The sequence below is a fragment of the Dendropsophus ebraccatus genome, chromosome 9 (genome assembly GCF_027789765.1).
Source record: "Dendropsophus ebraccatus isolate aDenEbr1 chromosome 9, aDenEbr1.pat, whole genome shotgun sequence".
In the NCBI taxonomy this organism is placed as follows: domain Eukaryota; kingdom Metazoa; phylum Chordata; class Amphibia; order Anura; family Hylidae; genus Dendropsophus; species Dendropsophus ebraccatus.
In genome coordinates this window covers 116,533,500-116,556,354 of record NC_091462.1, presented here as the reverse complement: position 1 = coordinate 116,556,354, position 22,855 = coordinate 116,533,500, and the positions used below count along the sequence as shown (strand labels likewise).

The following is a 22,855-nucleotide window of genomic DNA, read 5'->3' as shown; positions in this document are numbered from 1 at the left end:
GTATTAACGATCCAGCCCATGTTCATTATACATACAGGTGGGGAATAGGAGACAATCTGCCTGGAGCATTCCTAATGATGAGGAAGGTGGGGAGGAAGGACAGAGAGGGTGTGCCAGCCTAATGCATATACAAATGTAAGCCCTGGCCGTTAGACACAGCGCTGCCGGATTAAAAGTTGTTTTTATGACAATAACTGCATCCCCTGCCGAACAGACCCCAGGACAGATCTTGGATTAAAAGCAGCTATCTGAAGGTACAAGTGGTTTGGGGGGAGTCAGATTGTGGGTACAGAGTCGCTTTAAGCTTCTCTCTATAAGCAGAAGGGGCCTGTGATTTGGTCTCTGTAGCCACACACCTGTTTATCTGCCTCCGCCTGTACCTTGAATTTCCCTTTGCTTTGTGATTTGGTGATGACGTGCACCTCCAGGACCTCTGACTGTACCTTGGATTTCCCCTTGCTTTGTGATTTGGTTATAACGTCCACCTCCAGGACCTTTGCCTGTATCTTGGAGGACGTGCACCTCCTGGATCTCTGCCTGTATCTTGGATGAGGTGGACCTCCAGGACCTCTGCCTGTATCTTGGAGGACATGCACCTCCAGGACCTCTGCCTGTACCTTGGATTTCCCTTTGCTTTGTGATTTGGTTTTGACGTGCACCTCCTGGACTTTGTGACCTCTGCTTGGTATTGACCATGTCTCTTTTTTTGTGATTGTGTTCCTAACATGTTCTCCTGGTGTGACCTGTCTCGTGTGACTCTGTTTCTCTGTCCTATTCCCTATTCCTCACGTTCTCATAGGAAAGGAGCATCACCCAGTTGAGGACCACTATTTAGGGTGATTGCAAAGTAGGCACTGATAGCTGCTGGACTGTCTGTACCTGCAGTGTGGTCAGTGACTACATCATGCACCAGAATGCAGTTATTGAGCCCCAGAGAGACCCCTCCTTGGTGCACAGCTATTCTCTCTATTTGAAGGGGCAGGACCAGGGTAGAGCTGTTTGCCAGTAGTACACACACAGGACTTCCTTTCCCTTGATGCAATCTGAGGAGAGGTGAAATAAACAGAAGCAGCAAAGTAAGCAAAGGGTTACCATAAGCTGCTGCTGAGACGTGAGGGAATCATCTATGGAGAGCGCCGATGTCTGGAGGCGCACTGCATGCTGGTACATCCTGGGCTTTGTCTCTCTAGCTCCCAGTCTCCTGCACACAGCACATGGTATGTCCCATCCCCCGCCACACACACTTGCTATGATTCGTCTTGCTTATTTAACGCAAAACCTGTTTTATCTCCCCAATGGGAATCATTTTATTAAAAAAAACAAAAAACAAAACATAAATCATCCAGCAGTCCATATGTATCGCTGTCACTCTGACATTTCTAATGCTGGCTCGGCATGCAAAAGCATGAAAATAGGCGTCCAGTCCTAGGAGACCTCGGAGCATCGTACATGATCGTCATCATCATCGTAAGTGATTGGGACTCAAAATAGAAACAAAACCAACAAACACTTCAATAGAATCAGAACCAATACAAATTTGCTCATCTCTGGAGCCCCCACTCTTCTGAGTTCGGTTAGGCTTGGTGCCCCCACTCTGCTCTGTGTTGGAATGAGCTTGGTGCCCTCACTCTGTTCTGTGTAGGCTTAGCATGATGGCCGCACTCTGTGTAGGCTAGGCCTGGTGCCTCACACTTGTCAGTGTTGGGAGTGGCTTGGTGCCCCCACTCTGCTCTATGTTCAGTTGGGCTTGGTGCCCCTACAAAGTGAAGGCTTGGCTTGGTGCCCAAACTTTTCTTTGTGTTAGGATAGACTTGGTACCCCATATTGCTCCATGTTGAGATGGGTTTAGTGCCCAAACTCTTCTCTGAGTAGGCTTGGCTCAGTGTCCCCACTCTGCTCTGTGTTGGGTTTAGTGTCCCCACTCTGCTCTGTGTTGGGTTTAGTGTCCCCACTCTGCTCTGTGTTGGGTTTAGTGTCCCCACTCTGCTCTGTGTTGGGTTTAGTGTCCCCACTCTGCTCTGTGTTGGGTTTAGTGTCCTCACTCTACTTCGCGCTGGGTTTAGTGTCCCCACTCTGCTCTGTGTTGGGTTTAGTGTCCCCACTCTGCTCTGTGTTGGGTTTGTTGCCCCCACTCTGCTCTGTGTTGGGTTTGTTGCCCCCACTCTGCTCTGTGTTGGGTTTGTTGCCCCCACTCTGCTCTGTGTTGGGTTTGTTGCCCCCACTCTGATTTGTGTTGGGTTTGTTGCCCCCACTCTGATTTGTGTTGGGTTTGTTGCCCCCACTCTGCTTTGTGTTGGGTTTGTTGCCCCCACTCTGGTCTGTGTTGGGTTGGGCTTAGTGCCCCCACTCTGGTCGGTGTTGGGTTTAGTGTCCCCACTCTTGTCTGTGTTGGGTTTGTTGTCCCCACTCTGGTCTGTGTTGGTTTTAGTGCCCCCACTCTGGTCTGTGTTGGGTTTAGTGTCCCCACTCTTGTCTGTGTTGGGTTTTTTGCCCCCACTCTGGTTTGCGTTGGATTTGTTGCCCCCACTCTGGTCTGTGTTGGGTTTTTTGCCCCTACTCTGGTCTGTGTTGGGCTTAGTGCCCCCACTCTGGTCGGTGTTGGGTTTAGTGTCCCCACTCTTGTCTGTGTTGGGTTTGTTGTCCCCACTCTGGTCTGTGTTGGTTTTAGTGCCCCCACTCTGGTCTGTGTTGGGTTTAGTGTCCCCACTCTGGTTTGCGTTGGGTTTGTTGCCCCCACTCTGGTCTGCGTTGGGTTTGTTGACCCCACTCTGGTCTGTGTTGGGTTTAGTGTCCCCACTCTGGTCTGCGTTGGGTTGCTCTTAGTGCCCCCATTATTATCCGTGTTAAGTTGTGCTTGGTGCCTTCACTTTCATCCAATTAATTCAATATGATAATTGATACAAATGCTTATAGTTCATGTACTGTGGGTTTCATGTACTGTGGGTTTCATGTACTGTGGGTTTCATGTACTGTGGGTTTCATGTACTGTGGGTTTCATGCTGCAGATCAGAGATATATTAACATTAATTAAATCTGCCCCATAAAATCCACATTGTGAAATCCCGGATATCAGCTACAGATGTCGGAGCACTGAGGTCACTATAAGGAGAAGGATCAGCAGATAACACGACATGTTGATGTTCCCTCTGCATTTGGCGGTTGGTTCTGGGATGTTGGTCACATTATACAACCTCAGCTCTGGTATAAAGGACTGGATCCAGGAATGATAGACAGATACCAGGGTGTACACCCCAGGGCGGTCCGGTCGGGCACATTCATCTCCCCAGCTTACAACCCCAGGCTGATACCAGACGCCATTGACCTTACACACCAGCGGTCCCCCGGAGTCTCCCTAAAACAAAGAAATTGCAATGAAATTTATACAGTACCGCAGTACTCATATTGTTATATATAGGAGCATTATTATAGTAGTTATATTCCTGTGTATAGGAGCAGTATTATAGTAGCATATTCCTGTATATAGGGGGCAGTATTATAGTAGTTATATTCCTGTATATAGGGAGCAGTATTATAGTAGTATATTCCTGTATATAGGAGCAGTATTATAGTATAGCCCGGTATATAGGAGCAGTATTATAGTAGTTATATTCCTGTATATAGGGGCAGTATTATAGTAGTTATATTCCTGTATATAGGGGGCAGTATTATAGTAGTTATATTCCAGTATATAGGAGCAGTATTATAGTAGTTATATTCCTGTATATAGGAGCAGTATTATAGTAGTTATATTCCTGTATATAGGAGCAGTATTATAGTAGTTATATCCCTGTATATAGGAGCAGTATTATAGTAGTTATATTCCTGTATATAAGAAGGAGTATTATAGTAGTCATATACCTGTATAAAGGAGCATTATTATAGTAGTTATATTCCTGTATATAGGAGCAGTATTATAGTAGTTATATTCCTGTATATAGGAGCAGTATTATAGTAGTTATATTCTTGTATATAGGAGCAGTATTATAGTAGTTATATTCTTGTATATAGGAGCAGTTTTAAAGTAGTTATATTCCTGTATATAGGAGCAGTATTATAGTAGTTATATTCCTGTATATAGGGGCAGTATTATAGTAGTTATATTCCTGTATATAGGAGCAGTATTATAGTAGTTATATTCCTGTATATAGGGGCAGTATTATAGTAGTTATATTCCTGTATATAGGGAGCAGTATTATAGTAGCATATTCCTGTATATAGGGGGCAGTATTATAGTAGTTATATTCCTGTATATAGGGAGCAGTATTATAGTAGTATATTCCTGTATATAGGAGCAGTATTATAGTATAGCCCGGTATATAGGAGCAGTATTATAGTAGTTATATTCCTGTATATAGGGGCAGTATTATAGTAGTTATATTCCTGTATATAGGGGGCAGTATTATAGTAGTTATATTCCTGTATATAGGAGCAGTATTATAGTAGTTATATTCCTGTATATAGGGGCAGTATTATAGTAGTATATTCCTGTATATAGGAGCAGTATTATAGTAGTATAATACTGCTCCTATATACAGGGATATAACTACTATAATACTGCCCCTATATACAGGAATATAACTACTATAATAATGCTCCTATATACAGGAATATAACTACTATAATACTGCTCCTATATACAGGAATATAACTACTATAATACTGCCCCTATATACAGGAATATAACTACTATAATACTGCTCCTATATACAGGAATATAACTACTATAATACTGCTCCTATATACAGGAAATATAACTACTATAATACACGAACTGGAGAGAATGGAACGGCTGCACATCCCATCTATGGCTGATACTAATGCCGCTAGGCCTATATTAAAAATCAACACCAGAGTGTCTGTATATGAATTGATCAAGCCATATTGCCCCGTGTACCCCCGCGCAGGTCCTCTGGTCCACACGGGTCCCTACGCTAACTCCACACCGTGTCGGTCAGCGACCGCCAACCCCGCAAAGCGTGCACATGCAGGGAAGGGAGGCCATGGAACGGCCCTGCAACCCCAATGTCACAGGACCAGACCCAAAAAGCCCCACCAAAACCCAGCCAGCACCACCGGCGGGGAAGGCTGCCCCCAAACGACACAAGTATGGATATGGTATTACACTTACCATTGCTGCTCTCACAGAATGGGGAAGACATAAGGTCCAGACATGTGAGCACAGACATATCCTGCTAATTTTGGTCATGTGGGTCTTATAAAGGAGTGCTAGCTGTTCAGACTCCTTTGTGCTGTTTGGGGGCGACCTTCTCCGCCGGCGGTGCTGGCCGGGTTCTGGTGTGGTGTTTTTGGGTCTGGTCCTGTGGCATAGGGGTCGCAGGCCGTCCCATGGGCCCCGTTCCCTGACTGTGCACGCCTGCGGGGTTGGTGGCCACTGACTGGCACGGTGTGGACTTAGTGTAGGGACCCATGTGTATCAGATACCGGCACGAGGTACATGGGGCAGTATGGCTTGATCAATTCATACACAAAATTCTGATGTGTTTTTTATTTAGCCAAGCGGCACTAGTATCAGCCATATGTGTGAGGTGCAGCACTCTGTTTCTTCCCTGAACCGCATTATAGTAGTTATATTCCTGTATATAGGAGCAGTATTATAGTAGTTATATCCCTGTATATAGGAGCAGTATTATAGTAGTTATATTCCTGTATATAGGAAGGAGTATTATAGTAGTTATATACCTGTATATAGGAGCAGTATTATAGTAGTTATATTCCTGTATATAGGAGCAGTATTATAGTAGTTATATTCCTGTATATAGGAGCATTATTATAGTAGTTATATTCCTGTATATAGGAGCAGTATTATAGTAGTTATATTCCTGTATATAGGAGCAGTATTATAGTAGTTATATTCCTGTATATAGGGGGCAGTATTATAGTAGTTATATTCCTGTATATAGGAGCAGTATTATAGTAGTTATACTCCTGTATATAGGAGCAGTATTATAGTAGTTATATTCCTGTATATAGGAGCAGTATTATAGTAGTTATATCCCTGTATATAAGGGGCAGTATTATAGTAGTTATATTCCTGTATATAGGGGCAGTATTATAGTAGTTATATTCCTGTATATAGGAGCAGTATTATAGTAGTTATATTCCTGTATATAGGGGCAGTATTATAGTAGTTATATTCCTGTATATAGGAGCAGTATTATAGTAGTTATATTCCTGTATACTGTATAGGAGTAGTATTATAGTAGTTATATTCCTGTATATAGGAGGCAGTATTATAGTAGTTATATTCCTGTATATAGGAGCAGTATTATAGTAGTTATATTCCTGTCTATAGGAGCAGTATTATAGTAGTTATATTCCTGTATATAGGGGCAGTATTATAGTAGTTATATTCCTGTATATAGGAGCAGTATTATAGTAGTTATATTCCTGTATACTGTATAGGAGTAGTATTATAGTAGTTATATTCCTGTATATAGGAGCAGTATTATAGTAGTTATATTCCTGTATATAGGGGCAGTATTATAGTAGTTATATTTCTGTATATAGGAGCAGTATTATAGTAGTTATATTCCTGTATACTGTATAGGAGTAGTATTATAGTAGTTATATTCCTGTATATAGGAGCAGTATTATAGTAGTTATATTCTTGTATATAGGGGCAGTATTATAGTAGTATATTCCTGTATATAGGAGCAGTATTATAGTAGTTATATTCCTGTATACTGTATAGGAGTAGTATTATAGTAGTTATATTCCTGTATATAGGAGGCAGTGTGTGGCTGACTGAAATACAAAGTAAACTAAGTTCATTTTTCCAAGCTATAGACTATTTTCTCACAATGGGGGAAATTTATCAAAAGGTTTGCGCCTATTTTTAGGTAATAATTAGGTTTTTCGAGTAATCGATAGGCAAATATTTTTTAGATGCATCTTTTTTTCTAATCTGCCTCTTTTGGGTATTCACCCAAAAGTTCGGATAATCCAGAATTAGCGCCCACAAACAGGTGCAGGCCTACGTCTGGTCAGTACCAGGTGAATATGCTTGCACAATTTTTGTTTTTTTTGCTTCTTTTTACTTAGATACATTTACTATGTCAGTGCTACATGTTAATAAATCAGTCACAATATATTGGAACAAAATACACACCAATCCCCATTAGAATAGTTGCACACATTAGACTCCTTAGTAAATGTATCTCAGGGTCTTTTTTTGGCCATTTTGCGGCTGTTATTTTGGTGACAAAACACAACCACATTATTTAAATTCCCCTTAAAAACAAATCGCCAAAAAAGCATTTTTGCAGGGGACCCAAGCTCGGCCAGGGAAGGTTGCATGAAAACCTGTCAACCTCAGAAAATAATGGAAACACAACAGAAATGGACAGGAAACAGCAGGGGCAGCATGTATGGATGCCTCTGAGGCTGCCTAAATGCACCATTATGCCAAATTCTGGGCAACAGCCTGGTGGTCAACCTCAGGATAATAGTACTGAGCCAGACCAAGATGGGCAAGGCACATGCAACCACGGTCAAAGGCCTGAAGGTCATTTTGAGGGTCAAAGTCCTTTGAGAGTGTTTCCCCTGCCAGTGCCTGACAAGCTGACTGCTCCCCTCCTCCCCCCTTGATAACTTGTCTTTTTAAGTTACTAGACTGACCTGGGCTGGGGCATGAAACCCCCTGATTACTTTAGCAGTTGGGGTAATTTTCCCTGTATCATGTGACTCACCACTTCTCCCGACCACTGATTTGAGTTTGAGTTTGAATTTGAGTTTAAATTTGAATTTGAGTGGTTCGGTGGTTAGCACTGCAAGCTCGCAGCGCTGGGGTCCTGGGTTCCAATCCCACCAAGGACAACATCTGTATGAAGTTTGTATGTTCTCTCTACGTGATCACCTGTTCACACTGCTGCAGTCTCAACAGTGGTGTACCCTGAGGCCCCCGTAAGTTGCGAGAAGAAGCTAGGGAGTGAATGTCTGCGGTGTGATTTGAAAATTGAAATTCAACATAAAAAAACACCATAAAGTGGCCTTTACCGGCCTTTAGATGAGGCTGGCGTGGAATCTCCCAAAAATTAGGCCTAAAATGTAACAATTCCAATTTTAGTACCCATTTTTTGGTTGCTGGGAGTGGCTGCGGTCCAACTTATACCTTTACCGAGCGTTGTGCCTTGCATTTGCACAACACGATTAGGTGAGAGTCCTCTGTTTATTCTGAAGGCTCTCACCCTTTACCTTGGATACTACACTATGGAGCGCTGTTCACATTTATTCTTTTAAAAATTAGGCCTGACACAGCATGGCGGTGAGGACAGAGTGGCCAAGGTAGAAGCGGTAGCAGGTGAGCCTCTCAACAATTATGCCAGACACAGCATGGCGGAACAAGAATTGGCTGTTGGCTGAGAATTGGAGGAGAAAGAGGAGGAGGAGAGGATATACAAAGAATCCTCATGTTGAGCTGCTTTCCCCGGGTGGGGAGTTGAATTCAGGTGAAATCCAGGTTTTGTTCATTTTTATTAATGTCAACCTGTCAGCGCTGTCAGTTGGCAGGCGGGTGCGCTTATCAGTGATGATGCTCTGACAACATGCTAGCGGCAGGGCAGCCCAGCACCTCCAAGTCCAACTCAAGCTCAAAATAAAATCAGCGGTGGAGAGAAGCGGTGAGTCACATCCAAGCTCACTGCTGATTGCCCAGTGTAAGAGGGTGGCATATACTATATAGCTGCAGTTTCCCACAGATTTTATACGACAACCTCCTAAAACTAGTGTGACGAGTATATTTTCCTATTTCTTCATTTCTTACTGCAGTCACATCCAAGCTCACTGCTAATTGCCCTGTGTAAGAGGGTGGCATATACTATATAGCTGCAGTTACCCACAGATTGTATACGTTGGTATGGTCAGCAAGGTATTCTCTCACCATCTTTCTGAAGGCCTCCCCCCTACTCTATCTAGACTGGGAACGGGTGACATAGTCTTGTTGGGGTTCCATGAAACTGTTAAAGGCCTTGGAGAGTGTTCCCCTGCCCCTTGACAAGCTGCCTGCTTCACCGCTCCTCTCTTCCGCTTTTTGGCACACAGAACTACGTCCTCTGGCGCTAGTGGTGTCAAATGGGAAGTCAAAGGTTTGTTGTAGTGACAGTTGAACGCTGCGCTTGGACACCTTGCTGGAGGGTCTGGAGCATAGTGGAGGTGAAGGGGTGCGTGTAGGGTGGGAGGCGCTCGTGCCTGGGGCCTGTGTGGGGGGGACTGACAGAGCCAGCACCTGACACAGGGGAAAGAGCAGGGGTGCGACTTGCAGTCACTGAACGGCCTTGGTTCCACTGAGTGGGGTGTTTAGCACTCATATGCCTGCGCATGCTGGTAGTGGTTAGGCTGGTAGTGGTGGCTCCCCTGCTGATCCTGGCGTGGCACACGTTGCACACTACAGTCCGTCGGTCATCTGCACTTTCTTTAAAGAACCTCCAGACTTGCCAACATCTAGGCCTGGCCATGGAAGTTTGACTCTGTGAAACAGTTGCTGATCTTCTTGCTCTGGCCCTGCTTCTCCCTCTGCCCACCCCTCTTCCTCTTAAAATATACTGGTCAGACTAGTTTTTGGAAGATGTCAAATACAATATGTGGGTAACTGCAGCTATATACTGTATGCCACCCTCTTACAGTGGGCAATTAGCAGTGAACTTGGATATTGCTGCACGAAGAAATGAAGAAATAAGAAAAGATACTGGTCACACTAGTTTTTGAAGGTTGTCATATAGTCTGTGTGTAAGTGGTGGTATATGGTGTATGTCACCTGTTACACAGGACAATGAGCAGTGAAGTTCTCTGCAGGTGTACTACAAATCACAGCAATACAATGTACAATAGCAGCAGCACCAGCCACAAAAAAATGTAATAGTACTGAGGATTTCTTAGGGGGGTGTATGCACCACCTGCTGTCCCCTTTCTGCAAGCAGCCGGCAGGGCAGTTTCTAGCGGCGGGCGGGCCAGGCGACCGCACAGGGCGCCGACAGCTAGGGGGCGCTGGTGGCACCTTCCCAGACCTCACCCAGCTGCGCACGCCCCCGCCGGCCGCCAGCCCTCCCGCCGGCCACATTATCTGCCTCCGCGCCCAGCGGCCACAAGATCTGCCTCCCCCGCATGACCGCAGCTCCTGCCTCCGCGCCCGCCGGCCACATTATCTGCCTCCCCCGCCCGACCGCAGCTCCTGCCTCTCCGCGTGCCGGCCGCATGATCTGCGCAGATTGCCGGACTGCAGCTCCTCCCCGGCCCATCACCTGACAGCAGGCCGCCGCCCCCGAACACATCTTCTCTATCCTCCAGCAGGCGCCGTGATATGACGTAATTCGCCTGCTTGAGGATAGAGAAGATGTGTTCGGGGGCGGCGGCCTGCTGTCAGGTGATGGGCCGGGGAGGAGCTGCAGTCCGGCAATCTGCGCAGATCATGCGGCCGGCGCGCGGAGAGGCAGGAGCTGCGGTCGGGCGGGGGAGGCAGATAATGTGGCCGGCGGGCGGGGAGGCAGGAGCTGCGGTCGGGGGAGGCAGATAATGTGGCTGGCGGGCGGGGAGGCAGGAGTGGCTCCTGGCAGGCCAGAAGAGAAGATCTGATGAGAGAGGGACCCGCTGTATGCAAGAAGGTGAGTATAATGTGTTTTTTTTTTGTGTTGTGATCGGCAATGAAGGGTATCACTAAGGAGCAGAACATGGGGGGGGGGAGAGATTATTACTATATGGCAGAACATGGGAGGGGGATTATTATTATATGGCAGAACATGGGAGGGGGGATTATTATTATATGGCAGAACATGGGAGGGGGGATTATTATTATATGGCAGAACATGGGAGGGGGGATTATTTATTATATGGCAGAACATGGGAGGGGGGATTAATACTATGGGGCAGAACATTGTAGGGGGATTATTACTATGGGGCAGAACATGGGAGGGGGAATTAATACTATGGGGCAGAACATGGGTGGGGGTTACTATGGGGCAGAACATTGTAGGGGGGTTATTACTATGTGGCAGAACATGGGAGGGGGGAATAATACTATGGGCAGAACATGGGGGGGTATTACTATGGGGCAGAACATTGTAGGGGGATTATTACTATGGAGCAGAACATGGAAGGTGGGATTATTACTATGGGGCAGAACATGGGGGGGGGAGATTTTTACTATTGGGCAAAGCACAGGGGGGTTATTACTATGGGTAGAGCACAGGGGGATTATTACTATGGGGACTGAGCACAGTGGGGATTATTACTATGAGGGCAGCACAGGGGGGATTATTACTATGGGGACAGAGCACAGGGGGGAATTATTACTATGAGAACAGCACAGGGGGGGGATTATTACTATGGGGCAGACCACAGGGAAGATTATTTCTATAGAGACAGCACAGGGGGTATTATTAGGGACAGCACGGGAGGGGGGGTTATTACTATGGGGCAGAGCCCAGACGTCATAAAAAGGGAAAGTTGTTGAAGTGCGGAGCCTAAGATGTTTGTCTGGCAGGTTTAGAAGAGATGAATTGTAGCTGCAAGAAATCATCATGGAGGCCTGGGCCAGATGGAGAGGGAAAGGAAAATGACGTCACCTGTGAGTCACTGACTTTTTTTTTGTTTCAGTTGAAAATGGTTAAATAACACTGCTCAATGCCATAATACACACACTGCTTCTTCATAGCAACAACGCCCTCCCCCCCTCCCCGACAACACTTGAGAGGGGATGAGGGGGGGGGGCGCTTTTAGCAAGATTCGCCCTGTAGTCAAAACTACCTAGAAACGGCCCTGGCAGCCGGTCACCACAGTGTGCTGCTAAAATCGTGTTAGCTGCACTGCAAGTCCCAGCCAGCAGTCTGGAGTACTCCAAAAAAAAATAAAGATTTTAAGCCCTTACAAGGGCTGTTTGGTTGTTTCGCTAGTATTGCCTGCCTACAGGAATGCTAATTCCCTCCCTAACGCTCTCCCTGACCAGCAGCAGCTCTGTCCCTAATCGCTTTCAGCATACATATGAGCCGAGCGTTGCCGGCCGCGCTTTTTATATAGCAGGGTCATCTGATCTGGCCAACCGATCGCTGCTATCCACATGTATGGGTCCCACGTGATTGCAGGATGTACCAAAGAGTGTCCTGCATGTTTATTGGCTGAGAAATAGCGCCCAAACTTACAGGAAACGGATGATGAGATTTTCTCGAGTATCGCGAGATGTTCGTCCGAGTAACGAGAACCATTGAGTGCCCTAATACTCGATCCAGTACCAAGCTCGGACCAGCATGCTCGCTCATCACCAATCTTTACTCTATGTATACCCATCTCGGTCTCACCTGACAGGAGTCCTTCCCTCCGTAGCTGTGTCCCGCACATATCATGGTGTCGGACACTATGATTTCAGAACTGCTGTTTTCGTAGTTGATGTGATACCACTGGTCACATGTCTGGTGGTCTATCAGCGGTACCGCAACCTTCTGAAGGGTCAGGGGTTCAGGCAATTCCACTAAGAAAATGATCAGAGAAGAGTCAGTCAGTCCCTTAATATGATGAGTTCTTACACACGGTCTCAGGGATTATTTGATTTGGAGGAAGTAAAATAAGGTCCCATGTAATATGGGAAGAGCGAGAAACCGAGAGTTCCGGTCACTATAAACAACAGATCTGATAAAATGGAAGAAAATTTTCCTGCATTGTGATTGGCGTAAAAGAAAAGCGAGGAAAAAAAATGACAGGATTGCTGATTTTTTGTTACATTATATAGTTATATAAAACCGTTCTAAGAGTCACAATAGGTCAATCTCTGGCTATGTTCACACTACGTATTTTTTAAGCCAAGAATGGCCGTTGCTTTAACTAAAACAACAACCGTTCTTGTCACACAGAAATGGTTGTATTGACGTCATTGCAAACAACGGACATTATTCACACAATGTATTGAACAGCGGCCGTTGTTTGCTACGGCCATAGAAATAATTGACATGTCAGTTATTTCCGGCCGTTGTACGTACCCTGCGTGAACATAACCATAATCATAGGTATTTGCCAAAAAAGAAAATAGTAGAACAATAGAAAAGCTATAAAAACACAGATATTGTATTTGGACTGACATCTAGGAAGGAAAAAAACATAATGCAAGCTTTAAATTGGCGCCAGATCATTCCGACCATTTTTTGGTCATTGAAGTGGTACTCTGGTGAAATATTTTTTCTTTAAAATCAACTGGTGTCAGAAAGGTATATGGATTTGTAATTCACTTCTATTTAAAAATCTCCAGTCTTCCAGTGCTTATCAGTTGTTGTATGTCCTGCAGGAAGTGGTGTATTCTCTCCAGTCTGACACAGTGCTCTCTGCTGCCACCTCTGTCCATGTCAGGAACTGTCCAGAGCAGCAGCAAATCCCCATAGAAAACCTCTCCTGCGGGGGCGTGGCTTGGCTACCGAGACTGATGGCTGCAGGTTAGACCAGCTCCAGAGGCAAAGCTACTTTAAAGCGACGTGGGACAGCAAATAAAATATTTTTAAAGCCAGAAAACCTCTCCACGCTGTCAGCGGCCCCAGATACACCTTATGGGTCGCTCCTGATCATTTTGGGGCACTTTTATATTTTGGGCCTACAAGCACTGCTGCATCCCCGGCCTCGAGTAGCGGCCGCATCCAGGACAAGCGCACTTCCGGTCCGGCGGCCGCGGACGGACGATTAAAAAACGTATGTGAAGGCACAGACCTCTCCACAACATAGCGGACCGCCACAAAAACCGCATTAACCCCTGCACAAACGTCCAGGTACCTCAGGAGAATATAAGGTAATCTTCTCCTCATTACTGAGCAGCGGCGTACTTCCGGTCTGGCGGCCATAGACCAGAAATATATATAAGCAGCATACAACCAGCATAACAGCCACAGATAAGGGGGATACTCTGTTGCACCCCCCTAAATAACACATAGACCCCAAGCCTCTGCTGGATTATAGACTTTGCCTGTGTGAGTGAGCAGCTGCCACATAGAGACAGAAACTATCACTCCTGGCTAAATAAAGACTTTTGCCATACAAAAAAAGTACATAAACACTCCTAGGAAGAAATAATCTCCTCACAGTGAACAACAGTATTGCTCAACTTTCAGCTGGAATTTGAGAACAACCACATTGCAATTATACTATAAAGCAAAGGACTGTCCTCTATACTGGGTATTACCTGCAAGCCTGTTATAACCACTCTGCATATCTTCTAAAGTGCAATTACACCACCTAGTGGCTATATTGTGTATTACACCTCTGAACAACTCTCAGCTTTACTACATCATACTGCCTATAATTAAATAACAAATACGATATAAGGACTCTAAACCAACTTACGCAGCGGTGCTTACAATGATACGGAAGAGAACTAGAACGGCCTCAAAGCCGAAAAAATTAATTGACTTTCACTTCTCTTCTCCTACTTCTAAAGAGAATAATGGCGCTGTATCTAAAACACCAGATTCCCCAAACTTAGTGGGAACAGAAATCTCTAACAACAGTGAAGTTCCCTTAAGAAGAAGAAGTAACTCAGTTCCATCGTCCTCTCCAAATCAACATGACTTCGAAAATGATTCAAACAATACTGCGGACACATGCAGCGATAGCGAAACAACTATTATCACCAATCTCCAAAAACAAAATGACAAATCTCCTTTACTATCATCTCCTGACACTGAGAGCCCACTGAAACAAAAACCCAGAATGCAAATAAGTGAAGACATCTCTGAGACGTCAGATGCTCAAAAAGAAAACAAAGAAAACGTAAACATGACACAAAAAGATTCCTTACTAGAAATATCAACCACAAATGTACCTATAACAGAAGACAAAATGAGAAACATGTTATTGGCACTGAGACAATCTTTGCAAAAAGACATGGCTGAGATGGTGAAACCTGTTCAAACATCTGTGGAAGTAGTGGAAGAGCGCCTAGATAAAGTAGAGAACGGAATGGAAAAAATTGCATCATCTCACAACGATCTCATTGATTCACATGAAGTATTAGAGGAGGACGTTCTTGCACTTAAAGCGAAGGTAGCGGACCTAGAAGATAGGTCCCGTCGCAACAACATCAAATTCAGGAGTTCCGGAATCAATTTTGCCCAGGGACATCACCAAATTTATCCAAGAATTCATCAAAACCCTGATTCCATCCTGTTCAAATAGAGACCTTATTATCGACAGGGCACACAGAATCCCCAAGCCTAGCTTCTTACCATCTGACATCCCTAGGGATGTATTGGCAAAAATTCACTTTTTCCACATTAAGGAAGCGGTAATGCAAGCAATGAGAAATAATCCAAAACTACCCGATAAATTCAGGAAGATTACCATCTATGCAGATTTATCCGCAGCCACACTACAACTTCGTAAACAGCTTTCACCTATCACCTCTACACTCAGAGAAAATAACATCATGTACAGATGGGGATTTCCTGTACGTCTCCTCATACAAAGAGACAACAAAACAATTGTCATCAAAACAGTTGAAGAAGGAAAAGAATTCTTCAAAAACCTGGACATACCTATGACCACGAACAGAAAAAATTCAGCGTACCCAGCCCGTGTGGAAGGTCCCTGGGAAAGAGTCAGATCACGTAGAGATCCCGATTGAAGCGTTCTGGAGTAGGACTGCTTGCACTATTTGACCTATAAGTACATCTATTGACTCTCGGTTTCAAAGTGAATAGTGAACCCCGTTGATGTTGTATTTGGTTACTTTTACAACATGTATCTTTTTGTTCCACGTTATGTAGGAATAATCTTCCTCTGTTTTCTAAAATTTTACTTGTTTTATTTGAGTTTCTTTTTCAGATTCTTGCAATTATTCATGAAGGTGAACTGGTATAATCTCACTTCAAGACCACATCTCTCTTCTAAGACTATCTCATTGAAAATCACACGGTATTCTTACTTATGGTACTAAAAATTGTATCTTTAAATGTCAGAGGCTTAAATAGCCCACAAAAAAGAAATTATTTATGGAAGGAAGCCAAATCTCTCAGAGGTGACGTAATATGTGTGCAAGAGTCCCACTTGCTGAAAGAGGACGCCCACAGATTGCGTAACACACAATTCCCCTATATTTACCAATCGCATTTTTCTTCAAAGTCGAGAGGTGTATGCATCGCAGTACGTAACACGGTTGCATTCAATCCGATTTTGATAGAAAAAGACCCTGACGGCAGATTTATAATCTTAGTCTGTAACATAAATAATATAATATACACCTTGGTTAACCTATACGCTCCCAATAGCCACCAACTTAAGTTTATCCAGAAGATTCATAGACATGTTTCTAAAATCCAGCAGGGAAGAGTAATATATTGTGGGGACTTTAACTTGATACCAGATCCCCAACTCGATACTACCTCCACGACCCACCATTCCTCACACGAGTTTAGTAATTTTCTATGGAAAGAGGACCTATTTGACTCTTGGAGAGCCAAACACAGCAGCGAAAAAGATTACACCTTTTTCTCCTGCTCACACAATAGCTATACACGTATAGATCTATTCCTGACGGATAGAAACACTCTTTATCAAATAAAAGATTCCACCATAGGGGACATATCATGGTCTGATCACGCCCCAATCACTCTATCTATCCATGAACTCACCAAAACTACGCCAACGTACCTATGGAGATGTAACTCTTTTATTCTTTCACATCCTCACTATAGACAAATAGTTGAATCTGACCTAATAGAATATTTCTCAATTAACTCCTCTGATGATATAGACCCTGCATATATATGGAACGCTCATAAAGCATATATTAGAGGAACATTTATTAAATTAGGACACCAGATTAAAAAAGAAAAATCACAAAAAATAAACACCATACTAAAAGAAATACAGCTACTTGAATCCCTAAACAAAAAACGACAAGAGAAACAACATTTTGAGAAACTCATTACGCTTAGAAGACAACTAGCGGATTGTCTATTATCTGATTTTGAAAAACACATGAAGAAATTGAAAATCAGATATTACTCCCAAGGCAACAAAGCAAATAAATTAATGGCCAACCAATTAAAAGCCAAACACCTCAAAACAAAAATTCCATATATGTTGGACAGTTCGGGTACGGGCAAAGTGATAGACCCACAGAAAATCTCTGACCTATTTAGAGATTACTACACGCAATTATATAACCTTAATTCAGACCCATCTTTACACAAACCCACCAAGGAAGAAATTAACTCCTTTCTGGAAAAAATTAATCTCCCTCAGTTATCTGAGGAACAATTAAAAACATTAAATGCACCCATCACCATAACGGAAATACACAATGTCATAAAACAACTTCCATTAGGGAAATCCCCAGGTCCTGACGGACTTACAAATATGTATTATAAGACATTTAGTAATATCCTATCCCCTACCTTACACAAATTTTACTTGGGTATAGTGGACAGCGGTTCATTTCCCATAGAGAACCAGAGAGCGCTAATAATTACTCTCCCTAAACCAGGTAAAGCCCCAGACATTCCACAAAATTATCGCCCAATTTCGGTGCTTAATAGCGATATGAAAATTTATGCAAAACTTTTTGCTTTACGTTTAGCGCCCATAATGACTAAATTAATAAACAATGACCAAACCGGCTTTGTTAAAGGCCGTCAGGGTACAGAGAATACCAGACGCCTAATTAATATTGTTCACTACTTAGAAAAAACTGGGGAGGAGGCTCTGGTTCTCTCGTTGGACGCCGAGAAGGCGTTCGACCGGGTTAATTGGTCTTATGCCTTCTCGGTGCTCCGGAAGTTGGGGTTCGTTGGACCTATAGAAAAAGCCATAGGTGCTATTTTCTCAGCACCGTCAGCACAAGTTTTTGTTAATGGATCGCTGTCATCTCCGTTCCAAATACTTAATGGAACCCGACAGGGATGCCCGTTATCCCCACTCCTTTTTGTTTTAACTTTGGAGCCGCTGGCCACCGTACTCAGATCTTCTGAAAATATTGGAGGGATTGCTATTGGAGAGGAGAAACACACTCTCTCTCTTTATGCAGATGATATTATACTAACGGTATCTGAACCAGTGGTCTCTCTCCCTAATATCTTAATTACCCTGGAGAAATTTGGAAAGATCTCGTATTATAAATTAAACACTAATAAAACACAAGCACTCCCAATTAATATTCCCACAGGGAAACTAAACCAATTAAAATCTCTATACCCTCTTGATTGGCAAAATTCTAAATTAACTTACCTAGGTATCTCTCTAACATCTCCATTAAAAAACCTCTACACTGAAAATTATGTGCCACTTCTGCACACATTACGAACTGATATAGCTCAATTTAACAAGGTGGAACTGTCGTGGCTAGGTAGACTCAATGCATTCAAAATGTTTTTGCTTCCTAAACTGATGTATATATTTCGCAATGTTCCCATAGGCGTACCAAAGAAATTCTTTTCTGCTACTAGAACCATTTTATTATCATATTTATGGGGCTCTAAAAGGCCCAGAATATCATATAAACTACTGCACAAACATAATTCAGCAGGCGGAATTGGGCTACCGGATATTGAACTGTATCATAGGGCCACAATCTTAGCGCAGACATACGCATGGTTTAAGAATGATACAACCCCCCCATGGATGACTGTCGAACAATATTTAGTTAAACCATATTCACTAAAGTCATTATTATATGCTTATTTATGGCACTTACCCACTCCGAGAATTCACTCTTGCACCACAATAGCAAGCTTAAAAGCTTGGATTATTTCCCATACCGCTATAGGTACAAGACAGAATATCATTTTGCCACATTTACCACTAGACGTACTCCATGTTGCTGTTCCTAAAATTGATTTATCCAATTGGATTGCAAGGGGTTTGTCGGAGGTGAACCAGTTGTTCCAGGAGGGCATTTTCCACACATATCTAGAACTACAGAAAATTTATGATCTGCCCAAAGAAGACCTATATAAATTCCTAAAAATAAGACACTATTTAATGACAAGGAAACATACTTCCTTAAAATGTAGTTCGGAAATCATCCGATTATTCAATATGAAACCAAAAAGCATTAAGTATATTTATAACTTGTTAGGCAACCATATGGAGTTTGAACCCATAGGCCCTTTTGAAAAATGGGCATCAGACCTAAATATATCACCCTCGGAGGACGATTGGAAACGAGCCTTCCGTTGGTCATATAAAGCTGTTCACTGTATAGCACACGTTGAGAACTGTATTAAAACCAGGTTACAATGGTATTATACCCCCTTAAGGCTCCACAAAATGTTCCCCTCAACTTCACAAAAATGTTGGAGGAATTGTGGCAATGATGGCTCTTTAATTCATATTTTGTGGGGTTGCCCTCCTGTAGCTAGATATTGGTCAGAGGTCTCAGATGTAATGTGTGAAATCTTCAAATACCCAATATCTATAACACCCCAATTAGCAATACTATTTTTGGAAATACAACACATAATACCTCAACACAGGACACTATTCTGCTTGCTTATAACGATAGCAAAACTACTAATCACCAGACGGTGGAAAACACCTGATATACCAACTAAATCAGAATTGGTTCAAGAAATAAACAAAACGTATAAATATGAGGAGGCTATAGCCTATGGCAACAACACTATTCTAAAATTCAGAGAGATGTGGTCACCGTGGACGATTAGTCCACTTTTCTCACCTTAACTATTATGAACATATTACAAAACATGTATGAACATAATACATGCAAATTTATCAAATTTTTGTGAATGGCTTGCGGGAATACTGCTTGAATTAATGTTTTTCTTAATGAGTTATGTTTATTTTCTTTGATTTCTCCTTATGTTTAAATATACAACATGTCGGTTTAATTGTATACTTTGTTTGCAAAAATTTGCTTTGTCTACAATGCTTTTGAAAAACTTAATAAAAACATAGAAACAGAAAACCTCTCCTGCTCTGGACAGTTCCTGACATGGACAGAGGTGGCAGCAGAGAGCACTGTGTCATACTGGAGAGAATCCACCACTTCCTGCAGGACATACAGCAGCTGATAAGTACTGGAAGACTGGAGATTTTTAAATAAAAGTAAATTACAAATCTATATAACTTTCTGACACCAGTTCATATAAAACAATTGTTATTGTTCCCCTTTAATCTACCACATGTTACTTGGTTTCATCTTGTGTGAACTGAGGCCTCTGCCCCCTGGATGTAACTCTGAAAGTTCCGCATCACTCACCCCCATAGTCTACATGTCCCCAGCCGGTGACCCAGCACTCCATGCCGCAGGGGAAGGTGGCGGAGGATGATGATGGCAGACAGATGGGCAGGATGTAATCGGTGTAGGTGACCGGACTGTCCAGCTTGACCAGAGCGATGTCCCCTTCAGGGGGGGTGATATCATAGTTGGGATGGCTGTGAAGGGTGCTGATCTTCCTCCGGACGCTGTGCGGATTGTCCAGGGCGAGGCTGTACGCTCCCAGCTGCACCTCATAGTCAGCAAGAAGCAACTCCCTGAAAAATCACAGAGAAATGAGTGGCACTTGTGTCTATCTAGAATATAGAAGGAAGCAGGTTTTCTTTTCTTTGCCCGTATAGGAACCTTCACCATGGTCAGTCCTACAGTCCTCCAGTGCCATCTGCTTCATCCCGGCACAGCTGCATCTATGTGCTTCATTACTGTAACATGTGATCAGTAACCCACAGACACCCTGTCCCCACCCACCTCCGGGCATGATGGGAATTGTATCTGCAACACCTGGAGGCCTTCACCTTATATCTCCCCAAGTCCACACAGTGAACTAACACCAACCAGCTACCGTGGTTCCCTAATAACAACCTGCTTGTAATTGTATATTCTAATAGGTATAAAAGGTGTGGTCTGTATGCAAAGTACTGCTTGTTTGGGGATCAGGGCTTGGACAGCCCTGCAGTTCCCAGCAGTGCCCCTGCTTTATACTTTATACTGAATGAAATGCTGGCAGCCTGATTTCCTGGGTTTTGTGGGATCTACAGGACATAGCCAGGCTATCGCATAAACCCCCGATCATGGGCCCGAACCACTAACCCCCACCTAGGATGAGCTAAGCTGCAATGTTTCTGTGGACTCTTTGCAGCGTTTTTCCCCGTTATAGGTTAAAGCAGCCGTGTGATCGCAGAATAAAAGATGAACATTGTAAACAGTAGATGACGGAGAATAGCGGGGGGATGGGAAAGTCTTCATAGATTCTATTCCTGATGCCATTGAGGCGATAAGAGGTCAGGAGATGGATGGAGGAAACTTACGCTGGGAAGCAATGAGCGGCGCTCAGCACCCACTGGCTGGAGATCAAGGACCCTCCGCAGAGATGGATGCCGGTATACTGGAAACTAGCCTGCCAGGGCCACTCTCCATCCACAGCGTCCTTACCACCGACAATCCGGCTGGAGAAGACTGGAGACCCGCATGATGGCTGAGCCCTGGAGGGGGACGAGGCTGAGGGAAAGACAGAAAGTAAGAAAATCCATCATTACATAAGGGGAAACCACCGAGAAGACCCTCTCCCTCTATTGCTCTGCTATGTGTGGTGAGTGGTCTCAGTAGCATCACCACACGTCACATAGAGGTGACAGCACACTAACTGGGACCAGGAGGGAGGGAGGCTGCCCACCAAGGTGGAGGCCCACACATAATATGCCCACCAAGGTGGAGGCCCACACATAATATGCCCACCAAGGTGGAGGCCCACACATAATATGCCCACCAAGGTGGAGGCCCACACATAATATGCCCACCAAGGTGGAGGCCCACACATAATATGCCCACCAAGGTGGAGGCCCACACATAATATGCCCACCAAGGTTGAGAGCCACACATAATATGCCCACAAAGGTGGAGGCCCATACATAATGTGTCCACAAAGGTGGAGGCCCACACATAATATGTCTAGAAAGGTGGAGGCCCACACCTATGTCCAGAAAGGTGGAGGCCCATACATAATATGCCCACCAAGGTGGAGGCCCACACACAATATGCCCACCAAGGTGGAGGCCCACACATAATATGTCTAGAAAGGTGGAGGCCCACACACAATATGCCCACCAAGGTGGAGGCCCACACATAATATGTCCAGAAAGGTGGAGGCCCATACATAATATGTCCAGAAAGGTGGAGGCCCATACATAATATGTCCAGAAAGGTGGAGGCCCACACATAATGTGTCCATGGGCTAATGAAATCAGACACGGAGCTCAGCCCATAGAAAATGAATAGAGGCCTGGCCTTGCACTCCATTTATGAAGAGGACAATATTCTTGTATCTGACTGACCCTCACCTACCAGTATATTATCCCCTATCCTGTGGACATCAGACCACCACTAATTTCCCAAATAAATGTCTCTACAGATCTGCAACCACTTTGTCCCTGTTTGGAGACTGACTTTACTATACACAGAATATAGGAAGAGATATCCAATCAATAGTTTAAGCGGCCAAGTGATCGTGATGGCTGCAGCATCTTGAATCCAACGTACGAGATGTCATCATGGCACATCCACCAGGGTACACCCCAGCACTGGCTCAGGATTGAGGCAGTATGAGATTTATGAGGGTTTTTCTTCTATTGGGCTAGCCTGCACTCCCAGCATCTCTTGGGCTAGCCTGCACTCCCAGCATCTATTGGGCTAGCCTGCACTCCCAGCATCTATTGGGCTAGCCTGCACTCCCAGCATCTGTTGGGCTAGCCTTCACTCCCAACAACTATTAGGCTAGGCTTCTCTTCCAGCATCTATTGGGCTAGTCTTCAGTCCCAGAATTGATCAAGTTAGCCTTCACTTCCAACATCTATTGGGCTAGTCTTCAATCCCAGTATCTATTGGGCTAGTCTTCAGTCCCAGAATTGATAAAGTTAGCCT

General features: G+C 44.0%; 1 protein-coding gene across 1 annotated transcript in view; it reads right to left on the bottom strand.

The window, feature by feature from the left end:
* Nucleotides 1-2,639: 2,639 nt before the first annotated feature.
* LOC138801882 (transmembrane protease serine 9-like) overlaps nt 2,640-22,855 on the bottom strand; it is a 34,267-nt gene continuing 14,051 nt past the window's right edge. The window contains exons 11-14 of the mRNA XM_069984976.1: nt 21,247-21,436; nt 20,201-20,475; nt 12,306-12,475; nt 2,640-3,352 (exon numbers count right to left, since the gene is read on the bottom strand). Of these exons, the coding sequence (XP_069841077.1) occupies nt 3,074-3,352; nt 12,306-12,475; nt 20,201-20,475; nt 21,247-21,436 (914 nt within the window). The 3' untranslated portion in view covers nt 2,640-3,073. The remainder of the gene's footprint in view (nt 3,353-12,305; nt 12,476-20,200; nt 20,476-21,246; nt 21,437-22,855) is intronic.